General features: G+C 42.1%; 1 protein-coding gene across 1 annotated transcript in view; it reads left to right on the top strand.

Moving 5' to 3' along the window:
• Positions 1-3,450: 3,450 nt before the first annotated feature.
• Positions 3,451-24,528, top strand: part of lonrf1l (LON peptidase N-terminal domain and ring finger 1, like) — a 35,817-nt gene continuing 14,739 nt past the window's right edge. The window contains exons 1-7 of the mRNA XM_048529831.2: positions 3,451-4,009; positions 8,016-8,134; positions 9,949-10,071; positions 12,054-12,282; positions 12,615-12,708; positions 16,278-16,392; positions 20,399-20,520. Coding sequence (XP_048385788.2) covers positions 3,451-4,009; positions 8,016-8,134; positions 9,949-10,071; positions 12,054-12,282; positions 12,615-12,708; positions 16,278-16,392; positions 20,399-20,520 — 1,361 coding nt within the window. The remainder of the gene's footprint in view (positions 4,010-8,015; positions 8,135-9,948; positions 10,072-12,053; positions 12,283-12,614; positions 12,709-16,277; positions 16,393-20,398; positions 20,521-24,528) is intronic.

Below are 24,528 nucleotides of genomic sequence, written 5' to 3'. Positions count from 1 at the left end.
AGGTAGGGAGGGGATAGGTCAGTCCGGGGAGGATGGACAGGTCAAGGGGGCAAGATGAGGTTAGTAGATAGGAAATGGAGGTGTGGCTTGAGGTCGGAGGTGGGGATAGGTGAGAGGAAGAACATGTTAGAGAGGCGGGGATGAGCTGGGTGGGTTTTGGGAAGCACTGGGGGGAGGGGAGATTTTGAATCTTGTGAAATCGATATTGATACCATTGGGCTGCAGGGTTCCCAAGCGGAATACGAGTTGCTGTTCCTGCAATCTTCGGGTGGCATCATTATGGCACTGCAGGTGGCACCAGGATGGACATGTCGTCTAAGGAATGGGAGGGGGAGTTAAAATGGTTCGCGACTAGGAGGTGCAGTTGTTTATTGTGAACTGAGCATAGGTGTTCTGCAAAGCAGTCCCCAAGCCTCTGCTTGGTTTCCCCAGTGTAAAGGAAGCCACAACGGGTACAGCGGATGTAGTATACCACATTGGCGGATGTGCAGGTGAACATCTGCTTGATGTGGAAAGTCATCCTGGGGCCTGGGATGGGGGTGAGGGAGGAGGTGTGGGGGCAAGTGTAGCACTTCCTACGGCTGCAGGGTAAAGTGCCGGGTGTGCTGGGGTTGGTGGCAAGTGTGGAGCGGACAATGGAGTCCCGGAGCGAGTGGTCTCTCCAGAAGGCTGACAAGAGTGGGGATGGAAAAATGTCTTTAGTGGTGGGGTGGGATTGTAGATGGCGGAAGTGTCGGAGGATGACACGTTGTATGCGGAGGTTGGTGGGGTGGTATGTGAGAACTAGGGGGATTCTTTTTTGGCGGTTATTGCGGGAATGGCGTGTGAGGGATGAGTTGCGGGAAATGCAGGAGACTGTGTCGAGGGCGTTCTCGACAACAGTGGGGGGATCTTGCGGTCCTTGAAGAACGAGGACATCTGGGGTGTATAGGAGTAGAATGTCTCATCCTCAGAGCAGATGTGGCGGAGGCAAAGGAATTGGGAATAGGGGATGGAATTTTTGCAGGAAGGTGGATGAGAGGAGGTGTATTCTAGGTGGCTGTGGGAGTCGGTGGGCTTGAAATGGACATCAGTTTCTAGCTGGTTGCCTGAGATAGAGACAGAGAGGTCAAGGAAGGTGAGGCATGTGTTGGAGATGGTCCAGTTGAACTTAAGGTTGGGGTGGAAGGTGTTGGTGAAGTGGATGAACTGTTCGAGCTCCTCTTGGGAGCATGAGGCGACGCAGATACAGTCATCAATGTAACGGAGGAAGAGGTGGGTTTTAGGGCCAGTGTAGGTGCAGAAGAGGGGCTATTCCATGTAACCTACAAAGAGGCAGGCATAGCTGGGGCCCGTGTGGGTACCCATGCCCACCCCCTTTGTCTGTAGGAAGTGGGAGGAATCGAAAGAGAAGTTGTTGAGGGTGAGGCCAAGTTCGGCCAGGCGGATAAGGGTGTCGGTGAAGGGGGACTGGTCGGGTCTGCGGGACAGGAAGAAGTGGAGGGCCTTTAGGCCATCTGCATGGTGACTGCAGGTGTATCGGGACTGGATATCCATGGTGAAAATGAGGTGTTGGGGACCAGGGAATTGGAAATTCTGGAGGAGGTGGAGGGCGTGGGTGGTGTCATGGACGTAGGTAGGGAGTTCCTGGACCAAGGGGGAGAAAATGGAAGCCAGAGAGTTGGAGATGAGTTCAGGGGGCAGGGGCAGGCGTAGATAATGGGTCGGCCAGCGTAGGTGGGTTTGTGGATTTTGGGAAGGAGATGGAAGGGGGCAGTGCGGGGCTGGGGAACAATGATGTTGGAGGCTGTGGGTGGGACGTCTCCTTAGGTGATGAGGTGTGAGTGGTTTGGGAGATGATGGTTTGGTGCTCGGGGGTGGGATCATTATCCGGGTGCGGTAGGAGGAGGTGTCGGAGAGTTGGTGTCTGGCCTCGGCGATGTCGAGGTCAGTGCGCCAAACTGCAACTGCGCTTCCCTTGTCTGCGGGTTTGATGGTGAGGTTGGGGTTGGAGTGGAGGGCAGCACGTTCTGCAGGACAGAGGTTGGAGTGGGTGAGAGGGGTGGAGAGGTTGTGGCAATTGATATCTAGAGGGCAGTTGGAGATGAAGAGGTCAAGGGAGGGTAGGAGGCCTGAGGGTGGTGTCCAGGAGGAGGACTTGTGTTGGATTTCACAAGCTTCAAAATCTCCCCTCCCCCCACTGCATCCCAAAACCAGCCCAGCTCATCCCCACCTCCCAAACTTGTTCTTCCTCTCACCTATCCCCTCCTCCCACCTGAAGCCACACCTCCATTTCCTACCTACCAACCTCATCCCGCCCCCTTGACCTGTCCGTCCTCCCCGGACTAACCTATCCCCTCCCTACCTCCCCACCTATACTCTCCCCTCCACCTATCTTCTCCTCTATACATCTTCAGTCTGCCTCCCCCTCTCTCCCTATTTATTTCAGAATCTTCTCCCCATCCCCCTTTTCTGATGAAGGGTCTAGGCCCGAAACGTCAGCTTTTGTGCTCCAAAGATGCTGCTTGGCCTGCTGTGTTCATCCCGCTTCGCACTTTATTATCTCAGTTTCTCCAGCATCTGCAGTTCCCATTATCTCTGTCTGTCTCATATTCAGTCAGTCTCTACTCTGCGTGTATGTCCCACGCTCAGCCTTTGTCTGTTTGTTTGTCTGTCCCACACTCAGTCAGGTGGTACTTTGCCTAACTGCCCCACATGGTCACACTATATTCTGTCCACCTGCCTGTCCCACACGTCACATTGTTCTCCCCTCAGTCTGTATTCTATGTGTGCCACACCCAGTCAGACTGTAATCTGTCTGCCTGGCCGACCTCACCCACACTCAGTCTGTATTCTATGTGTGCCACACCCAGTCAGACTGTAATCTGTCTGCCTGGCCGACCTCACCCACACTCAGTCTGTACTCTGTCTGTTCTACACCCAGTCAGACTGTAATCTGTCTGCCTGGCCGACCTCACCCACACTCTGTATTCTATGTGTGCCACACCCAGTCAGACTGTAATCTGTCTGCCTGGCCGACCTCACCCACACTCAGTCTGTACTCTGTCTGTTCTACACCCAGTCAGACTGTAATCTGTCTGCCTGGCCGACCTCACCCACACTCAGTCTGTACTCTGGCTGTTCTACACCCAGTCAGACTGTAATCTGTCTGCCTGGCCGACCTCACCCACACTCTGTATTCTATGTGTGCCACACCCAGTCAGACTGTAATCTGTCTGCCTGGCCGACCTCACCCACACTCAGTCTGTACTCTGTCTGTTCTACACCCAGTCAGACTGTAATCTGTCTGCCTGGCCGACCTCACCCACACTCAGTCTGTACTCTGGCTGTTCTACACCCAGTCAGACTGTAATCTGTCTGCGTGCCCCGCCCTCTCCCATGTTATGAAACTTTTGCCGCAGTTATTTTGTACTGTTTGTACAGCCTTCTCCCCTCTCTCGGTCTCCTCCAATGACAGCTGCGCTCTCGAGCACGTGCCAGCCGCAAGAGGGGCGGAGAACGCATGCGCCCGTCACTCGAGCGATGTCAGTGGTTCCGTGCGGAGCTCTTGTTCCCGGACCCACCGGCGTTGTCCATCCCGGGAAGAAGCCTGGGCCCACGGCTGGGGAACAAAGGTCATTGCGGCCTGACCAGTTGCGTGACCTGGTGCACTGTCTCCTGCACCGCTTCAAAAGAAGAGCTGGCGGCCCAAACGGAGCTGGTGTCCCGGCTGGGGAAGGCCTCCTGGAGTGTGGCGGCTGTTGTGGGGAGTTGCTGGCCGAACCTGTCACCCTGCGCTGTGGGCACACCTGGTGCCGGCGCTGCCTGTGGAGGAGACCTCGCTGCCCGGCTTGTGGCGAGGAGGTGGCCAGCGCTCAGTTTCTGCGACCGAACGTCATTCTGAGCCACTTGATTACTAAGTGGTTCCCGGCGGAGGTCAGCCTGGCCCGGGATAAAATCAAACTGGAGGAGCTGCTGGCCCAGTGCCGCTTCTCAGAGGCATTGACCCTGCTGGAGCAACTGGAACTGAGTGAGTGGGGACACTTGGTGTACTTAGAGGTCTCTTTAAGGTTCACTCCCTGTGACTGACTGTTCCCGTTGTGTAAACGGAACCGTGTGTTTTATAAATGGAGACTGCCCCCGCCAAGAACTCAACTCCTCCAGGAGACTGATTGGCGTATTGTTTCTTTTACGGTTTTTGCACTTTGATTTCTGCTCTCGGACCGTAAGGATGAAGCAATGACAACTTCTGTTATTCATAGGCGTGCAGCCTTTCCCTTCCAAGAGGGCGGTGTTCTTGTTATGTAAACAGTACTTACAGTTGGTTACTCAGAAGTGACTGTGACACTTTGTTGCGTTGAGTCCCGTTTATTTGCCAGGGCATTTCTTGCAGCTTCTCTTTCTGTATTCTGAAATAATCGTGCAATCAAATAGGTTAAAGTGGAGTTTGTCGGGGGTGGTGTAAAATGTGGTAACCGTGATCAAATCATTTACGTTTTCAAAATTCAGTGGGCAGTAAGAGTTGCTTCTATTGTGTGACATCACTGTTTCCAGTTTTTAATCGGTTTGAGTTTTGATTTGCACTGGATCATACTGTACTTGCATTCTCAGACGGTAATGAAAACAAGCGTCCAACTAGGCAGTTAAAAATGTGGAGAGATGACTGTCGAGAAAGAGGAATTGCCAGACCAAATCACAAGCTTGAGAGAAGTCAATAGTAATTAAAACTGAACAAAGTAATTTGTTTTCAAGATTGAAAATGTCATCTTCCCAGAATTTGTCAGACCATGTTTTTTGCCTTCATGAGGTGTAGAAAAAGACATGACTGAGACAGTGACCCTTAATGCCTATCATTTTATTGCTCATCATTGTCCTTGAACAGGTGGTGGTGAACTAGCTTCTTGAACTACTGCAGTGTTACTCTCATCACAATACTAAATCTTAAAATATCCCAACTCCTAGTTGTTTCTTCATCATACTGCTGGAAGATTGCATGCTCTTCATTATTATTGCAGATTAGGTTTACCCAGTCTATGCATAATTGAATTCAACCAATATTATTGTATCGCTCTCATTAAATACATTTCTAATGTCCTGATTTCTACTGTGCCCAACGTTACTACTTGTACTGTTTGGTGGCCTGTTTTTTTAAAAAAAACTTGTCAATATTTGCTGTCCATTTCTGCTCCTCACCTCTCCTACACCTTGATCCTTCAATGTAGGTTCCTTCCTAACTATTATACTGATCACATTCTTCATTAAGAGCACTATCCCACCTCATCTGTCTTTTCACTTATGCCTCTGAAATGTTGAATAATTGCAATTCCCAATTTTGGTTACCCTTTAGTTACATCTTTGTAATAATAAATAAATTATACCTGTTAACTTGAATTCGTGTCTTTAAAACAGCAACTTTATTTTTAATCATGTGTACATTGATAGGGTACCTTTAATTCTGCCTTTTTAACATTATTTTGCAGTCTGCTATTTGATGTTTGCTTTCACAACTTTTACTTTGTAATTTTGTGTATTACCCCTTTATTTCCATTGCAGTTTTGTTTCCTCCAATGTGATTTCCCACAGTGGTTCCTTTTCATCTGCCAGTCCAGTCTAAACCCTGCCCAACTGCGATAGCAATTTTCCTTGTAAGGATATTAGTCTTGGCTCCATTTTGATGCAGGTCCACCATCTTATTGAGGTGTCCTTTGCGCAGAACTGGCCCTGATGCCCGCATTTTGAATCAATCAGTCAATCTATTCTTCTGTTCTCATGCTGAACTGGGAGTAATGATGTCCTCGTTCTTCAAGGACCGCAAGTCTCTCTCCCCACCCCCCCCCCCCCCCCCCCCCTGCCGGTGGTCGAGAACGCCCTTGACCATGTCTCCCACAACTCATCCCTCACACCCCACCCCCCACAATAACTGCCAAAAGAGAATTCCCCCTAGTCACCTCCAACCCCACCACACCCGGCACTTTCTGCTGCAACTGCAGGCAGTGCTACACTTGCCCCCACACCTCCTTCCTCACCCCCATCCCAGGCCCCAGATGACTTTTCACATCAAGCACATGTGTACCTGCACATCTGCCAATGTGGTATACTGCATCTGCTGTACCTGTTGTGGCTTTCTCTACATGGGGGAAACCAGGCGGAGTTTTGGGGATTGCTTTGCAGAACACCTACACTCGGTTTGCAATAAACAACTGCACCTCCCAGTCGCGAACCATTTCAGCTCCCCCTCCCATTCCTTAGACAACATGTCCATCCTGGGCCTCCTGCAGTGCCATAATGATGCCACCCATAGGTTGCAAGAACAGCAACTCATATTCCACTTGGGAATCCTGCAGTCCAATGGTATCAATGTTGATTTCACCCACCTCAAAATCTCCCCTCCCCCCCACTGCATCCTAAAACCAGCCCAGCCTATCCCGACCTCCCTGACCTGTTCTTCCTTTCACCTATCCCTTCCTCCCACCTCAAGCCACACCTCCATTTCCTATCTACTAACCTCATCCCGCCCCCTTGACCTGTCCGTCTTCCCCGGACTGACCTATCCCCTCCCTACCTCTCACCTATACTCTCCTCTCCACCTATCTTCTCCTCCATCCATCTTCGCTCTGCCTCCCCCTCTCTCCCTATTTATTTCAGAACCCTCTTCCCTATCCCCCTTTTCTGATGAAGAGTCTAGGCCCGAAACGTCAGCTTTTGTGCCCCTAAGATGCTGCTTGGCCTGCTGTGTTCATCTAGCTCCACACTTTCTTATCCCAGTAGTCATAAGGTTACTGGGAAGTTGAATAATACTGGAAGACAAGATTAGAATAGATGAATGTTTGATCACTGTGGACACAATGTGCCAAAGGACCTTTTTCTTTGCTGTAAAGATTCTGATTCTAAGGCTCAAGTGCTTTTTAGTTTCCTTCCTAGCTGCCTAAAATTCCCTTTCAGGACGCCATTAACTGCTATAGGCTGCCCTCCACAAAACTCAGTAATTGATACCACCAGGCCTACATTCTCTGGCTGAACTTGTAGCTACTCTGCAAAATCTGGACCATAGCACCAGGGCGGTAGCTATTCCTTTGGGACTATGCAATTTCAGAATCATTTTTTTCTTCTTGAAAACTTGCAAAAAAGGTTGTCATTGGCAACGCAGTACTCAGTGAATGGCAGGACGTGAGGAAGCTGAGAGGGATCTTGGGGCACTGTACACAGATTCCTGATGGTGACAGAACAGCTTGATAGGGAAATTGGGAAGGCCTACAGGATGGTAGCCTTCTTCATTTGAGGCATAGATTATAAGAATAGCGACGTCACATCAGAGCTGTATAGGACATCAGTTAGGCCACAGCTGTAATAGGGGGTACAGTTCTGGTCACTACACTATAGAATGGATGTGATTGCGCTGGAGCGGATGCAGAGGAGATTCACTAGGATGCTGCCTGACTGGCTGTGTTCACCAGCATTTGTAGCTTTCAATACAGATTCCAGCATCTGCTGTAATTTGCTCCTTCACCAGGATGTTGCCTGGAATGGAGCATTCCAGCTACGAAGAGACGCTGGAGAAACTTGGGTGTTTTTTTTTGCAGCAGAGAAGGTTAAGGGGGAGAACCTGATAGGATTGTATAAGATTTTAGAGAGCATGGACAGGGTGAATAAAAAGCATCCATTCCCATTAGTCAAAGGGTGAATATCAAGGGGGACCTAACTTTAGAGTGAAAGGCAGCAAGTTTAGACGGGACTTAAGGAAAAGCATTTTCACCCGGAGGTTGGTGGTGTTCTAGAATGGACTGACTGAGCGGGTAGTTGAGGCCGGAAACCTCACAGTCTTTTAAAAAAAGTACTCTGATGAACACTTAAGTGTCAACATTCAAAGCTATGGGCCAAATGTGGAGAAAATGGGACTAGTGTCAGTTGTAAACTAATTCACGCAGTATGTACTCAAAGGGCCTCTTCTGAACTGTATGACTGATGTTCTGTGAATAAACTTCTAGTTTGATTCAGAATGCCGATTGTTGATTTGTACTTGATGTCTAACTTTTTAGAACCCAGTGATGTGGCCATACAAAGCTATAAGGCTGAATCGTATGCTAAGCTTCAACAGTTCAAAGAAGCATGGGAGGATATGGAAGCAGTATGTTCAAGAAGGCCTGCTTGGCCAGAGGTGACTATTTTCTATATTTTATAATTATGTATTGCATACCTAAATAGGAAACAACAATTTTACCCAATCCTGATTAAGTTGGATACCAACCTAATTTATTCTATTATCTCTCCTTTAAGTTTAGCATAATCATTGCATCCTGTAATTTGACCCTTTTATCTCCATTGCATAAAATCTAAATATTAACAGGATACTATACTTCATTATCAATGCACTGCACTGTCAGAGCTTCCTTTTTTGTCAGCTGTTGTCTGCCTCTTCTGTGACCATGTTACTATTGAAAGAAGATTGTCAAATTCTTTTGGTGTCCTGTGGATGTGTTAATGTGAACTTTGATACAGAAGAGTAGCATCTCCAATGTAATCCGTTTGGTGTATTCCTGAGACTTCAGGTGAAGTGCAATGCAAGTTTATTACTTCTCTATTTCCCTTATGCTCGTCCTGTGTGCCAGATTGGAAATGATTCTGTCTTTTGGATGTAATTACAAAAATTACTTTATAGGCATCAGTAAAGCTCAGATAAGCTTTTGAGTCGATTATTAGCCTGATCCCAGTTTTAAACTGCAAAACAAACTTAAAGCATCACATTCAGTGTTAATGTTTACTAGCTTTAGCAAACCTTTTGGACTTGGTTCCCAGAATACTTGAGAAACAAGTGTTTTCACTGTGCATAGAAGGTTCAGAGCAGTATAGTTTAGCTCTAAAATAATTGTACCTTCATCGTGTAAATTTTTTTGTTTAAAGAGCTATTTCACTCCCCTTAGAAGATAGTGTGAATGTTGTGCTGATACAGAAGTGAAATGTTATGGATGCTGAAAATCTGTCAGAAGAAAAAATAATGGAAGTACTGAGCAGGTCTCACAAGGACTAAAAAGAGAGAAACGAAGTTGCTGTTTCAGTTCGATGATCTGTTTTATCAGAACTGGGAAAAGTTAGAAGTGGTAGATCTTCAGCAATTGAAAAGAAGGTTATGGGAAGAAAAACAAAGGGTATGTGATAAAGAGGAAAGAGCATGAACAATTGAAATACCATGTTTCATGTTGCAAGTCAAAAAGTAAGAGTCAGACCAGGTAATGATGCCAGATTTCCTTCCCTAAACATTTGTTTGCTGGATCGGAAGTCATTCAGTTTCACAGAATATGTGAGACGTGCTGAATATTTCAGATTATCCTGTTTCTATTTTAGAATTACATGCTTATATTGAAATTCTAATTTAGGCATCTATCATTAAACTGTTTGCTCAGATTCTCTTGTAAATGTGTCTTGTATTGCTTTTAACACTGCATTGTCCATCGTCATCGTTACCTAAGGACTTTTTCTTTGTTATTCCATTATTACTGAAGTAATCCCTGTTTGTTATATTGGTCTTTTTCTTTTTGAGCAATATACAGTTAAATGCATGATTCCTCTGGGTTTTGTAGTTCCAAGGGTGATTGCTACCCGTCTAATTATGAGTTGTTTTGCAATCTTATTCCTCATCAGTGTTTCACAGTTCAGTTGATCACATTTTCTGTGCCAAAGAAGTTGTTGTTTATTTGGATAATACATGATTTAAGTAGCCTGAGAATGTTAAAACAAAGCAATCAAAATGTGACAATGATTCAAACTCAAGATGTAGAATTCTGAGTGTCAATAAATGGCTAGTAATAACTTTTTATCTTGACCTTAGTATTCTTTTCTTTCCAGTTATGTCAAAGGATAGGTTTGAAATTCAAAACAAAGGTTGTTATTGAATCTGCCACAGTTTACGAGGAGTACAGTGTGCATTTTGAACTCTATACATAAGCGTGTTTAAAAATTATTTAACTTCTTCAGGGATACTTTGGAAAAGCTAGAGTCCTGTATACCATGGGGCTGATCGATGAAGCTGTACAGTCATTTCCTCAGTGTTTTGCCTTGGATGAAGATTCTACTCCAGCAAAAGTAGATGTGGAAAAGGTAATGTTTTTAACAAAAAATAAGGATTTTTCCAGTTGGCTGGACATTACAGTGTAGGTACTCATCTGCAACGTAATTGAAGTAATGCTGACAAAATACATTGCAGCTTTTCATCTTGTACTTATCAAGGTAGTTCATGGAGTTCATAGTATTGGAGTCGTGAGGTTATGTTGTGATTGTACAGGATGTTGTGAGACTGCTTTTGGAGTACAGTGTACAGTTCTGGTTGCCCTGCTCTAGAAAGAATATTATTAAATTTGAGTGGGTGCCATAAAGATTTACAAGGTTGTAACCAGGACTGGACAGTTCGAATTGTATGGGGAGGCTGGATATGCTGAGATTTTTTCCACTGGAGCATAGGAAGCTGAGGGGTGATGTTAGAGATTTATAAAATCATAAGGGGCATAGATAAGGTGATTAGCAAAGGTTTTTTTCCCTAGGGTAGGAGAGCTCAAAACTAGAGGGCCTAATTTTAAGATGAGGAGAAAAATTTAAAAGGGGCCCGAGGGGCAATTTTTTTTCTCGCACACAGTGGTTCGTGTGTGGAATGAATTGCCAGAGGAAGTGACAGATGCAGGTATAGTTATGACATTTAAAAGACTTTCAGATTAGTGATGAATGGGAAAAGTTTAGAAGGATGTGGGCCAAATGCAAGCAAATGGGACTAGTTTTGTTTGGGAAACTTGGTCAGCATGGGCAAATTGGACTGAAGGGTTTCTTTCCATGCTGTTTAACTCTGCTAGTTAACTGCAAAGCTTTATTTAAGTTTAAACCAGACAGCACTACTACCAATCCGAATCCACTTGTCAACAAATCAGCTCTTTCCTCTCCTACAGCTTTGATGTTTATTCTTCCTTTAAACTGGTATTTTTGCCATAGACCTGAGTGCAAGATGAAAAACTTTTCACTGGCAATTTTGGTACTACCAAAGTTCTGTCCTACCAAATGACTAATACAGATGGTGTTTGTGTTGTCGTAAACATGATCTGAATATTCAGTTTATTTCAATTTAGTCTGTGCAGGTGATTTTATTTTAATCTGAACTCCATATGTTTGTATTTGGAGAAACATTTAATACCTCAGATTTGTTCCTGAGCTACGTTTTAAAATACATTTGTTCACAGGATGTGGACATCAGCTAGGCTAATATTTATTCTTGATAAAACTTCATAAAACTCCTACGACCATTGGTCATCAGTTTAGCATACAAACCCACATCAACCCTATGCCAATTGCTAACTCAAACCACAGACCCTTTATCCAATATGGACAGAGCCAACATAATATACAAAATTCTATGCAAGGACTGCGACAAACATTACATTGGACAGGCAGGAAGAAAATTGGCCACAAGAGTACATGAACACCAACTAGCAACAAAAAGGTATGACCAATACACTCATGTCAATTCACACGGATAAGGAGAACCACCAGTTCGACTGGGACAACACCAGGCTCCTAGCACAGGAATTCTTAGAGGCCTGATTCTCCACTAAGAAGGCCATCAACAAACACAAAGAACTAGACCCTGTATGTACACCACTGTGAAGGAAAACTGGAAATGAGTTAATCAAATCCAGTTTAAATATCAGACAGGAAAACACAACAGTGCTTCATCAGACGCTGCACTGATGATGTTGCCCAACAGGGTAATGAAAAGTCTGCAAACTAATGAACCAGCTTGGTAAGCGAACAACCACAATATAAAATCTAATTTAATATAATGATACCCAAGAATTTTTATGCTGTTGAGTGAATTAGATAACTACAAAGCTAATTTCTTTTTCATTGTTTCTGACTTACAGCAAATACTTGTGTAATACTTAGTATGCTGCCCATGAGATTACTGTGATCAGTTTTCTCAATTAGATGTGATTGAAAGAGATTGAAGTTTTGATGCATTTTTACTGATATCAGTTGTTTTGAGAGAAGTTGAATGTTTCAGCATTTTTCTGTACGAATAAATTTTTGTTCTGAATCAGCAGATGTCAAGTATGCCGAAAAATTCGGAGGGAGAGTTAGCATGTCTGAGTTGGACTCGATCTGTTCAGTTCTTACATAGGGTGGAAAATCTTGTTGGTTTCAAAAGCGTTCCTTCAGCCCCACTGCTTACATGCCGAGAAAAAGCAGTTCAACTGAAAAGAAAGTTGCCTTTCAGCGATCAAGAAACAAAGGGAACTGGCTATACAAAGAGTAAACGCCAAAAGCGGGGTTAGTTATTGATTCAACTTTGTATTTCCAGTTCATATCACCACTTTAAGATATATTTGGGACCTCTAGGCCTGAAGCTCAATTAGTTAAGGAAATAATTAAAACTAATTTATAAACTACCAATACCTCCACTACCATTTCCCTTGAAGGGAAAAGTTGAATGTTTATAAAAGACAATGGATTTAAATAGCTTTGCCAACCACTTTATGTTGTCAAAAATGCCCTCGTAAGTTGTGAAAATAATTTATTCCTGTGACTCAATTGAGAATATTTAGTTATGAATGATCATTTCATTTTTAACTTTTCTTACTTGAAATGTTCTTTTTATTCAGATACCGAACAACCATTCTATGCACTACATTTTGAGAGAACATTAACTAAGAATCTAGTAGATGCAGCAGATTTTGAGTGTTCTCTTTGTATGAGGTAAGAAAATATTTTGTTGGAATGACAAATATGTATTAAAATTAACCTTTGCAGCACTTCCTGAGAGAAATGTCTTGCCACAATAGTTCTAAATTTTCAGCTCTTGCATCATGACCAAAAGAGAGCTTTATTAAGTTTAAAAAAAAGATTAAAGCTATTTTAAAATAATGCTTTATTCCCGATCTGATTTGATGAGACAGTTTTTCGGCGTTGCAATTTTAGGAGGGTTTGTACTATTTAGTTTAAGACTGTTTCATATTTTGACAAATCTTTTCTTTTTAAAAGATGCCATTACTCTCGCATTTGTTTTTTTGTTTGCTAGCCTTTATTAAATTCCCTCCTACTCCCTCAAATCTACTTTATCACTTCCCTGGTGGATTTTTTTTTAATATTACTTATGTAAGCTGCTTATTTGTGGCATACTTTACTGTTAAATTGTATTTTTTTGTGCTCTATTCATCTCTGATTGAAGATCGATATTGCTGCTTGGTCAATCCATTGACTGACTAACTTTTTATTTTGTTAATTTGGACCAAGCCATTTCTTATCTCTCTGAACTTTGCTATTTTCCAGTCCAGTAGCTTTGCTTTTAGCAAGGCTTTTTTGGTGTAGTGGTATTGTTGCTGGACTAGCAATTCACTGGTCGGAGACATACCTAACACAAAGGAAGATGGGTATAGTTTTTGAAGGCCACTCATCTCAGCTCCAAGACATCTTTCCTGTCCTACCACTAACACTTCCTTTGTCATTTGCTTTGGGCACCATGTCTGACTATTTCACTTGATTCTCATCGTGTTTTGTCATCAGCATAAAGAACATAGTTCAGTTCTGAAGAAAAATAATTTTGGACTTGAAGCTCTAACTGTTTCTCTCGAAAGATACTGCTAGACTAGCTGAGGTTCTCCAGTATTTATTGCACATCTCTCCAAGTGTTCCTCAGGATGGTGTGATAGAGCCAACCATCTTCAGCTGCTTCATCTAGATCTTCCTTTCAGTACAAGATCACCACTCGGGGCAAAGCAGCACTCATAATTGGCACCATAGTCATATCCAGCAGAGTTTACTATTTACAAAATGCACTACAACAATTCACCAAGGCTGCTTAAACAGCTGCTTCTAAACCCATGGCAACTACCATCTTAGAATGTCAAGGACGGTGCGTACAAGTCGAGGCTGCAAGTTCCACTCAAGCCACTCACTTTCCTCACTCGGAAGTATATCGCCCTTCCTTTGGTGGTCACTAGGTCAACATCCTGTAACTTCCTCCCCGTGAGAAACAGTCCCTGCTCACAAATTCAGCCTGAGACAAAGCCCTGGAAACAAGACAATTTTATTCTGTACAATCTTGCAAGAAAGGGTGTCTGCTAGACAGGCGCACACATGCAAAGAAAGTTAAACATTCTTATACAATTTACGAGTTGCAGAATCACGCCTCCCTGCTCCCATTGGTCTTATCCTATCATTCCCCGTCCTGCCTGACAGCCCTTGTTTATTGTTCCCTTTACTGCCGGCCGAAGGCCCCATTCCCTTTTTTTCACTGCAATCCTTATTTGGCTATCTTAAAGAGCACTAGACGTGCTGTACGTGTGAATTTTCAGGTTTGCAGAAATAAGCCTCTGCTACAACACCCTTATCTCTACCATGTCCTTGTCTGCAGAAAGAATGTTTCTGGTCGTGCTAACTGCCATCTTTGCAGAACCTAATCTCTGGTTAATGATATACTTCTGCTACAAAATCTTGTGCATTTCTGCTTCTGCAAGATCCCACTATTAATCCTAATTCTGCTACAAAATCTCGTGAATTTCTGCTTCTGCAAGATCCCACTATTCATCCTTACCTGCAGAAACAACGTGTTTCATTTCTCACACTCCCTAATAACATTCTGGATATATTTCTACTAAATGGATTGCCGCGATTCAAGAAGGCAGCTCATTACCTTCTTGAGCGCAACCAGGGATGAGCAATAAATGCTGGCCCAATCAGCAGAGTCAACATCGCTTTAACGCTTGTATAAAAAAAAATTGAGAGTATTTTCTAAACCTAATGTCAACCATTTCACAGAGAGCTGCAGGAGTGTTTTGTTGGACTAGAATCGAGTTGAACAAGGTGACTCGGTGTCAGTAGATATGGAGCTGGAAAAGCACAGCAGTTCAGACAGCATCCGAGGAGCGGGGAAGTCAACATTTTGTGTCCTGGTGACAGGTTACGGCCCAAAATGTTGACTTTGTTGCTCCTCGGATGCTGTCAGGCCTGTTATGCTTTCCAGCTCCACATCTATTGACTTTGGCTTCCAGCATTTGCAGTCCTGACTGTCTGTCCGTATGGTGACATAGTGGTTAGTACTGCTGCCTCTCAGTGCCAGGGACCCGAGTTTGATTCCACCCTTGGATGAATGTCTGTGTGGAGTTTGCGCGTTCTCCCTGTGTCTGCATGGGTTTCTGCCCGGTGCTCACGTTTACTCCCACAGTCCAAAGATGTGCAAGTGGATTGCTTTGCTAAATTGTCTATATTGTTCAGCGATGTGTAGGTTAGGTGCATTAGCCATGGGAAATGCATGGTTAGGGGGATGGTTCTGGGTGGGATGCTCTTCAGAGGGTTGGTGTGGGCTTGTTGGGCCAAATGGCCTGTTTCCATACTGTAGAGATTCTATGGAGGAAAGATTTCTAGATGGTACTATTAGGCATTTCTAACTTTGGCTCCCAAGTGGTTAATGTCCTAGGGGTATTTACTACTGGTCGTTAATCCAGAGACCAGGTTAATGTCCTGGGGACCCGGGTTTGAATATTGCTGTGGCATGTCATGGAATTTGAATTTAAGAGTCGAATGAAGGCCAGTAATCCTTTGACGTCATAATAACCCATCTGATTCACTGATGTCCTTTAGGAAAGGTAATTGCTGTCCCTGCCTCGTCTGGCCTACATGTAACTTTGGATCCACAGCAATATGGTTGACTTGTAACTGCCCTCTGGGCAATTAGGTATGGGCAGTAAATGCTAACCTAACCATCAACACCCATATCATGTGATGGATTAAGCGAAACACACATTGTCAAGTCAGGCTGAAATTAGTAAAGTGTCCAATATTGTTGACTTGCTACGCGTCACTGAATATTTTGAAAATCTCTTCCTCTGTTTCACTGGATGCGCAGTTCGCAGAATAATTGCGTTTCCGTTATTCCATTCCATGAATATGGAATCATCTTAATGCGACCTAACACATCTTTGTATTCTGTGGCTATGATGTAATCCTTTTGTGATTGTTTCAGCCCTTCATAATTGCTGAATATTCAGTGTAGTTTTGAATGCTTTTCATGTTTTCAAATATAACACTCAATTTTGACTACAGTTGCTTGAAATATCTTTTGATCTGTTTTAACTTTTCACATTTTTATTTCTTAGTCTTTCTTTTCTCTTCCTGTTGATTTGCAACACTTAAGAATTTCTAACTTTTTATGTGTTGATATTTCAGTGAGTACCCATAGTTTTTGGTATGTTTACTTGTATAAACATGGAGACATAGCGGCAACTGCAATATTATTATTTTCTGAATTCGGGACTGTTTTTTTTCAGATTGTTCCTGGAGCCCATCACTACACCTTGTGGCCATACCTTCTGTAAATGTTGTTTGGAACGAAGCTTGGACTATAGTCCACTATGTCCACTTTGTAAAGACAGCCTCAAAGAAGTATGTTGCAGACCATGCTCGTTGTCTTATTGTTTTATAATGTAACTTTTTGTCATTTGCAAAAGAATTCTATTCAAAATTTAAGTACACAAAATTGTGACATAAAATGTTTGGCTGTAATGTTATAGTATTGTAATATTTGATATTTTATTCTTAATTAAGTTTCACCAATTTGTATCCACTGGATTATCTCGTAATTATTTTAAACCTTTCATGACACTAGAAGGCTCATAGTTTTATGCTTTGTTTAATAGTCAATTAAAGTTTTTTTTCTCCATTAAATGACTTGGAAGGTCAAACTCTGAAGTGGTTTGGTCTGGTCTGATCTAGTCTATACTATCATGATGTCAGCAAAACTGGAAGTAATGTTATTAAAACGTTTAACTGCTTTGTGCCCTTCAAGTGTACGGATCCTTATGTAAGATGGAATCTAGTACTTCCCGATCAGGACTGTCTGTCAGCAAATCTTCATCACAAGGCAAAGCAGGAGGAGTAGGCCAGTGACTAGGATCATGGCAATTCTGTCCCAGATCTCAACTGCCCTCTTATCCCTCCACTTAAGAGCCCTGAACCCCTCTATGTCAAAGATCGATCTACCTCCTCTTTTAAGTGCTTTAAGTGATCTATCTTCCGTAACACATTAGAATCAAGAATTCCAGACATTCAGTACTATCTGGGAAAAAATTATTCACATCAGTTTTAAATATGTGCCCCTTATTTTGTAACTTTATCAGTATGTATTTTGTTTCTGATCCCAGCCGCTTTATGAAATTGGTATTTTTGCATTATGTACATGTAAACCATTAAGAGCTGACTTGAATCTGCTCAGTTGTTTCACGTGGGATCTGTCTATAGTAGCCTTTTTGTGATATTCTTTTTAAACTGGTGAACAGCTAGTTGTTGTCCTAAATAGACCAGTTTGCTAACTCGTTCTCTCTTGATTTGATTTGATGTATTTGATTTGATTTTTATTGTCACATGTATCTAAGTACAGTGACAAGCTTTGTTTACGAGCAGTACAGGGAGATGTGTAGGAGCACTTTTCCCGACTTGGGACACAGACTCAGGAGGCGGGCAGGATTCAGGCAAATGGAAGATATTTATTTAAGCAGAAGCCGGTTTATGCAGGGAGAGGGCCAAAGGATCTTCCCCAAATCTAGTTTCAGAAGATAGATCAATGACACACTCTCTACTTTTACAAAGAACTACATCACTTTATGCATTTTGTGTTACAGTAATCAAATACAATGTAGTCGTCGTCCTTCCTCTTTATTCAAACACCAGTTCCTGTGGGACACCTAATCAGTGATGGGCACTTCCATGAACAGCCCCAGGTTCCCATGATCTTATGGTATTAGCTAGACATTGTAATCTGTAGACCTTTGGGATCTCCAAGCATCCTATTCATTCACATTCCAAATGTTTAATTGCTTTATTCCTTCTTTGGATCTTTCTCAGGCTTGTTTATCTGTAAGAACAGCTCAAATTCTACTACCCTTTGCGTTTTGGTGCTGTCTTTTATCACATTCAGTTACTCCTTTTTTTATTTTCCCATTGTCTCAATTACATAATGTAAAAATAAAAAGGCAGTTTTAACTAATTGCTATAAGGTTAATTTCTGTTATAAATTATAAGTGTAATGTTACACAACTGCTACTGTCAGCATTTTGTAATTTATGGGTTGTGATCAATCTGTCTCGTTTAGGGCATAAGAGATGGTGTCTTCTAAGGCTAATTAATATTTACACCTAGCTTAAAGCTGTTTTTAAGGCTTGTATTATATCCTGGTTACGTATTGAAACCAACTTCTATTATTAGAGCATTTTTAGCTAGAAATATTTAAAATTGCTGGTGGCTTCAAAGAGGCAACTATTTACTATGATATAACTTTAGTTGTTATCCTTGCAGCTGCTTGAGGACCTAACCTAGCACGTGATATTATTCATTTACTGGGACAATCACCCCTTCATTAATAAAGCTGGAATTGTTCATTTATCTGTCCTAAGGCATCCTTTTATCAGAACTGTCTGAGTTGGGAACATAGCTTTCTTTTGTTGACCTTCTAGCAATTCTGTTCAGAGGTACCGTTGTATTTCACTGTGTGAGCAGTCTGCTTAGCTTCTGTCTTCCATCTTGTAAGCTGGTATGGGCAGCTTAGTGTGTTCAGGTATAAGCCACCCTACATGGCCAGGTACAGGTGACTGCTACAATAAGCAAGGATCATAGGGTGGAAAACAAAACTTAGCAGCATACAGGTTATGTGCTAGGCAAGATCAGCATTATTTGAAATTAGAGAGTCCATCAGTCTAATAATGGCCAGGAGGAAGTTGTTTCTGAACCTGCTGGTGCCTGTGTTCAAACTTCTGTATCTTCTGCCTGAGGGAAGAGGTTGTAGGAGACCATTAGTGGGGTGTGATGGTTCTTTGATGTCAGCAGCCTTTCCGCAGCAACGAGCCATTTAAATGGGGTCCATGGACAGATGGTTGGCTTCGCTGATGGTCTGGACTGTTCACACAACCTTCGTAGTTTCTTACGGTCCTGGGCAGAGCAGTTGCCGTACCAGCTGTTACACACCAGGACAGTATGCTTTCAATGGTGCATCTGTAAAAGTCAGTGAGGGTCATTCTAAATGTGCTGAACCACCTGAGGAAGAAGAGTGTTGTTGTGTCTTTTTGACCGTTGCATCTATATAAGAAGACCAGGACAGGTTGTTGGTTATCGTCACTCCTAGGAACTTGATGCTGTCCAGCCTCCCAACCTCAGCTTGATTGATGTGGATGGGAGCATGTTCTCCTTTTTTTCTGAAGTCAATAATCAGTTCTTTAGTTTTGCCAACATTGAGCGAGGTGTTGTTCTTAGTGCACTATGTTACCAAGCCCTCTGTCCCCTCTCTGCATTCTGATTCGTTGTTAGAAATCTGTGCTGCCACAGTAGTGTAATCAGCAAAGTTGTTGATGGGATTTCTGTGGAATTTAGCAACACAGTGGGTAAATAGGGAGCTGAGGATGCATCCTTGGGGGTCTCCAGAGTTGAGTGTTATTGTGGAGGAAGTGTAATCACGTTTTTATTAAATGCTAATTACTCTTTAGTAAGTCAAGAAGGGAAGAAGCTCCAGCATCAGCAGTCTTACTATCTCTGAAGAAGCTCTGGCAAATTTGTCAAATTGATAAACTATATTAGCATCACAATAATACAATTCCAGAGCACTTGATAAGAATTGTGCTACTGCGTTCCGTGTACTAGATTCTTTCTGTAATGTACTGGTCTGAGTGGCAGTATCCTTTCCCAGTAGTAAAAGAAGTTACTGTCCGTGGTTTTAACAGCTGCTGCATTCAGTTTTGCCCTTTTGGGTTCATGGGGAATCCTGTTGGCTAAACATTGGGAAATTGCAGAATGACGAGCATAATGCTTAATCAGCAAAACTCATATACTTGGGAACTGTGGAGAATTTTGAGTGGCAGTTAGTGGTTTCCTCCACTTGGTGCATAAGGTTTCATCCTTAAAATGGAAGAAAGAAATCAATAAGACTGAGCAGAATGCCTCATTTAGATGCCAAGTTTCAAACATTAATATACTGTGAATTTTCATCTCACATGTCATGGTTAATGAGAGTCACATTTTCTTCTAGTTTTTCCAGATAATTGAATTGAAATTCACCCAGCTGTAACTGTCTCTTGGCATAAATCTATGCCTCTGGGTAAATCGTTTAGTAATATTACCACAATTGCCACCAGTATTGTAACTACAATATGAAGTGTATTTTCCAAATGGCAAATGAAATTTTCCCCCTTTATACACTGCAAAATCAATTTGATTACTTACCTGTACTGTCTTTAACCTTTCCCCCTCTCCGTGCTCCTCTCTTCAACCCTGTCCATCACAAGGTCTAGCACTTGTAGTGTAGCTGCAGAGCAATCTAAATCGAGTACTCTTGGTTATGTTTGCCTTCATGATAGGGATGCATGAAATAAAAAGCTGAGTATTTATAAAGTTATTTCCTCTTCAGTATCTTGAAAATAGGAAATATGCTGTCACCTATTTATTGGAAGAAGTAATTGCAAGGTATCTTTCTGAAGAAGTACGTGAAAGACAAAGGATTCATAATGAAGAAACTGCAGAACTTTCAAAGTAAGTTTTTTTAATCAAAATGTCATACGGCTAGAGATGAGATTTGGGAAAAAAAAACACAATCCCATCGAGCATGGATTGAGCTAAGGATAGCAAAGGATCATTATTACTACATATATTGTGAACAGCTGTATATTTTGTAAAGTCAATTAAGAGTAAAAATTTGCAAAAATATCAATAAATTATTACTATTAGTGTCATTATCATAGATTTTTGAATATCCAAAAACCAATTGAAAGTGGGAAGATGTGATAACTTGTTCTTAATTAATTTTTAAAAAATTGCTCTTGACACATTTCTCACCAATGAAGCAAAACAAATATAGGTAGGGAGTTATTGGGAAATGGTGGCCTAAGAATTAAGAGCCAAGTAGGCCATACAACAACTTCTTTGCTGTGCCATTACAAAGAACATGGCTGATCAATCTCAACTTTAGTTTAAAGCACTATTCCTGTGGCCTTTAACTTCCTTAATATCCAATAAACAAGTATATTTAATTCTGTGGTTGACCATTGACAGATCATCCACAGTTGTCTTGGGTAAAGAACCTAAAGATGCATAACAATTTGAAAACTCTACTGTTGGTCCTGAAATATCAACTCTTTCTTTTGTTTATTTTTGAAACTGTTCTCTGTGTCCTATTTCCACAACCATAGCACTTCTTTTCATCATCTACCCGGCAAATAACCTTTTTACTTAAAAAAAGCCAGTATGATCATCCCCATTCTTCTGAGATTAGGGAGCTATAGGCTTAGTCTGTATTTATACTCTCACCCCACTCACCCAAATTTGTCTCTATACCTTTAATTCTTTCCATCCTCCTCATTACTAACATTCCTATCTAACTTTGTATTGTTAATGAACTTGGGTATGTTGCTGTCAGTATTCTCATTTAAGTAGTTCGTATGTTTCTAAGTTACTGAGGCATATCTGATGGGCATTTTGATTTTTTTTACAAATTACAACCTTCCAGTTCAGCAAAGTCCTATTTATTCCCAGTGTTTTCTGTCGGTTAATGAATTCTCGGTTGTTGCTAGTACAGTTTTTAGAGTTGGAGATTATACAGCACGGGAACAGACCCTTCAGTCTATCTCATCCAAGCTGACCATGCTAAATTATTCTAGTCCCATTTGCCAGCATTTGGCCCATATCCCTCTAAACTCTTCCTATTCATATACTTGTCTAGGTGCCTTTTAAATGTTGTAATTATACCAGCCTCCTCCACTACTTCTGGAAACTCATTCCATACACACACCACGCGCTGTGTGAAAAAAGTTGCCACTTAAGTCCCTTTTAAATCTTTCTCTTCTCACCTTATATTTATGCCCTCTAGTTTTGAACCCTATCCCAGAGAAAAGACCAAATCTATTTATTGTATCCATGCCTCTCATGATTTTATAAACATCGCTAAGGTCACCCCACAGCCTCCAATGCTCCAGGGAAAATAGCCTCAGTCTATTCCACTTCTCCCTATAGTCAAATCCTCCAATCCTGGCAACATACTTGTAAATCTGAACCCTTTCAAGTTTCACAACATCCTTCCTATAGCAGGGAGACCAGAATTGCATGCAGTATTCCGAAAGTGGCCTAATCAATGTCCTGTACAGCCACAACATGATCTCCTAAAGGCAAGTGCACCAAATGGCCTCTTCACTGTCCTGTATACCTGGGAATCCACTTGCAGGGAGCTATGAATCTGTGCTCCAAGGTGTCTTTGTTCAGTTACGCACCCCTGGACCTTAACATTAAGTGTATAAGTCCTGCCTTGATTTGCCTTTCCAAAGTGCAGCACCTTGTATTTATCTAAATTAAATGCCATCTGCTTCTACTCAGCCCATTGGCCCATCAGATTTATTCACAATCTTGAGTACTATTTTTGTACAACCTCTGAATAGCATCTTCATCCAGTACTTTTTGAATATCCAACTGCACTACATCACCTAGTTTTCTCCTTCCTGTTGTACTGGTAGTATCTGCAAATCTGACAATTCTTCTCTTCCAAAAATCCATTTTTCCTACTGCTAGTAAGATACTACTTTTGCCCCTGTCTCAAAAATCAAAATACGTTTCGGAGGCAGTAAGGACTGCACATGCTGGAGGCCAGAGTCAATTAAGTTGGAGCTGAACAAACGCAGAAAGTCAGACAGCGTCAGAGGAGCAGGAAAGTCAACGTTTCAGGCCAAACCCTTCTGCAGGATTAGGAAGTCGAAGGGTTTTGGCCTGAAACATTGACTTTCCTGTTCCTCTGATGCTGTCTGACTTGCTGTGTTTATCCAGCTCCATGTTTAGCAAAATATATTTGTTATGTTGTAATCTTTTGCAAACTGTTTGACAAAATAGGAGATTCTGGCAGATCAAAACCAATTTATCTTCTTTGTGGCACTTCATATTTAAAGTCTAATGCTGCAGGATATTTGGTGCAAGAAATCAGTCACAGTTTGGATTCATTACTTTATTTACTAGAATTTCATATATTGATTCCTTTAAGTTCTTCACCCTTGCTAGATTTTTGGCCATCCATTATTACGTGAACAAGGGTTACTGGACCCAAAACGTTAACTCTGCTTTCTCTCCACAGATGCTGCCAGACCTGCTGAATTTGTCTAGCATTTGCTGTTTTTTAAAATTTCAGATTCTTAGGGAGTTTGACAGGGTAAATGTGAGCAGTTGTTTCCCCTTGTCCTGGACAAAAGAGCATACACTGAGTAAGGAATCGCTCACTAATAGATGAGGACCAACAGTCTCTCTGACGACACTGAATCGGTGGAATTCTTTACCACTGCTAACCGTAGAAGTTGTCATGTTAAGTATATTTAAAGCTGAAATGAACAGATTTTCAGTTAATGGAAAAGGGTGAAAGTGCTGTGACGATCCAGATAGACGATGATTTCATTGAAAATTGGAGTGGATTTGATAGGCTGCATGATTGACTTCTGTTGTGCATTTTATGGTAGTCACTGTTAGAATTATGGAAGCAGAGTCCTAAAAGCAGTAATGTTATAATGGCCAGATGATCTGTTTTAGTGCTGGTAGTTGGAGGAAACGTATTGCCTAGGACACAGGGAGATCTCCATTGGTCTTCAGCCTTGTGCCATGAGTGAATGTAACTGTCTCCTGATACTGGAGTTTCTGCCTAAATTTTGAGCTTAAATATCTGGAGCAGCACCTTGACCCATGCCCTTCACTCACAGGTACAAGGGTGCTACCACTGAACTAAAGTAGGTGCCTTTAGGCTTCGTTATTTCTTAGCATTGTTACCTGAGGGATAAACATTCAACTTTATAGTACCTTATTCTCATTGAATAATTTAAAGGTTAGAATTTTTAACACTAATCTTTCAGCTCTTACTTAATATTTTCTTTCTAAAGTCATTGGAATGTATATGATGCAGTATTTGAAACAAATGTCATGAACAATGACTGCTTAGAAGTATCAACGACAATGTAGATTTAGTAAGGGGTCACCTTAAGTTTTGGTAATTTACTTGCACAGATATGTTACTCTTTTAGTGCGTAGTGTTATACAATATACAAGACTAATAACATATGTGATTTATGTGACTTAAAATTGTGCAGTGCTTCTTGTAGAACTAAGTTCCTTATTTCAAATATATTTGGTGTCCTTGCAGATCCTGATTGTTTTCAGGGGGGTCTTCTGTAATATTGAAGACTTTCCACGCATTCATTTCTGGTCTCCCTACTATAGGAAGGATATTGTGAAAACTGAAAGGTTACAGAAAAGATCTGCAAGGATGTTGCCAGGGTTGGAGGGTTTAAGCTACAGGGAGAGGCTGGGGCTATTTTCTCTACAGGATGGAGGCTGAGGTATGACTTCATAGAAGTTTATAAAATCATTAGGGGCGTGGATAGGGTGAATAGCCAAGCTATTTTCCCCAAGATAGTGGAGTCCGAAACTAGGGGGCATCGGTTTTCGGGTGAGAGATGAAAGATTTAAAAAGGATTTAAGGGGAAACATTTTCATGCAGTGGGTGGTGTGTATATGGAATGA

The sequence above is a fragment of the Stegostoma tigrinum genome, chromosome 1, assembly GCF_030684315.1.
Source record: "Stegostoma tigrinum isolate sSteTig4 chromosome 1, sSteTig4.hap1, whole genome shotgun sequence".
Taxonomy (NCBI): domain Eukaryota; kingdom Metazoa; phylum Chordata; class Chondrichthyes; order Orectolobiformes; family Stegostomatidae; genus Stegostoma; species Stegostoma tigrinum.
Note: the sequence above shows the minus strand (reverse complement) of the source record. Positions and strands in the feature narration are given on the sequence as shown.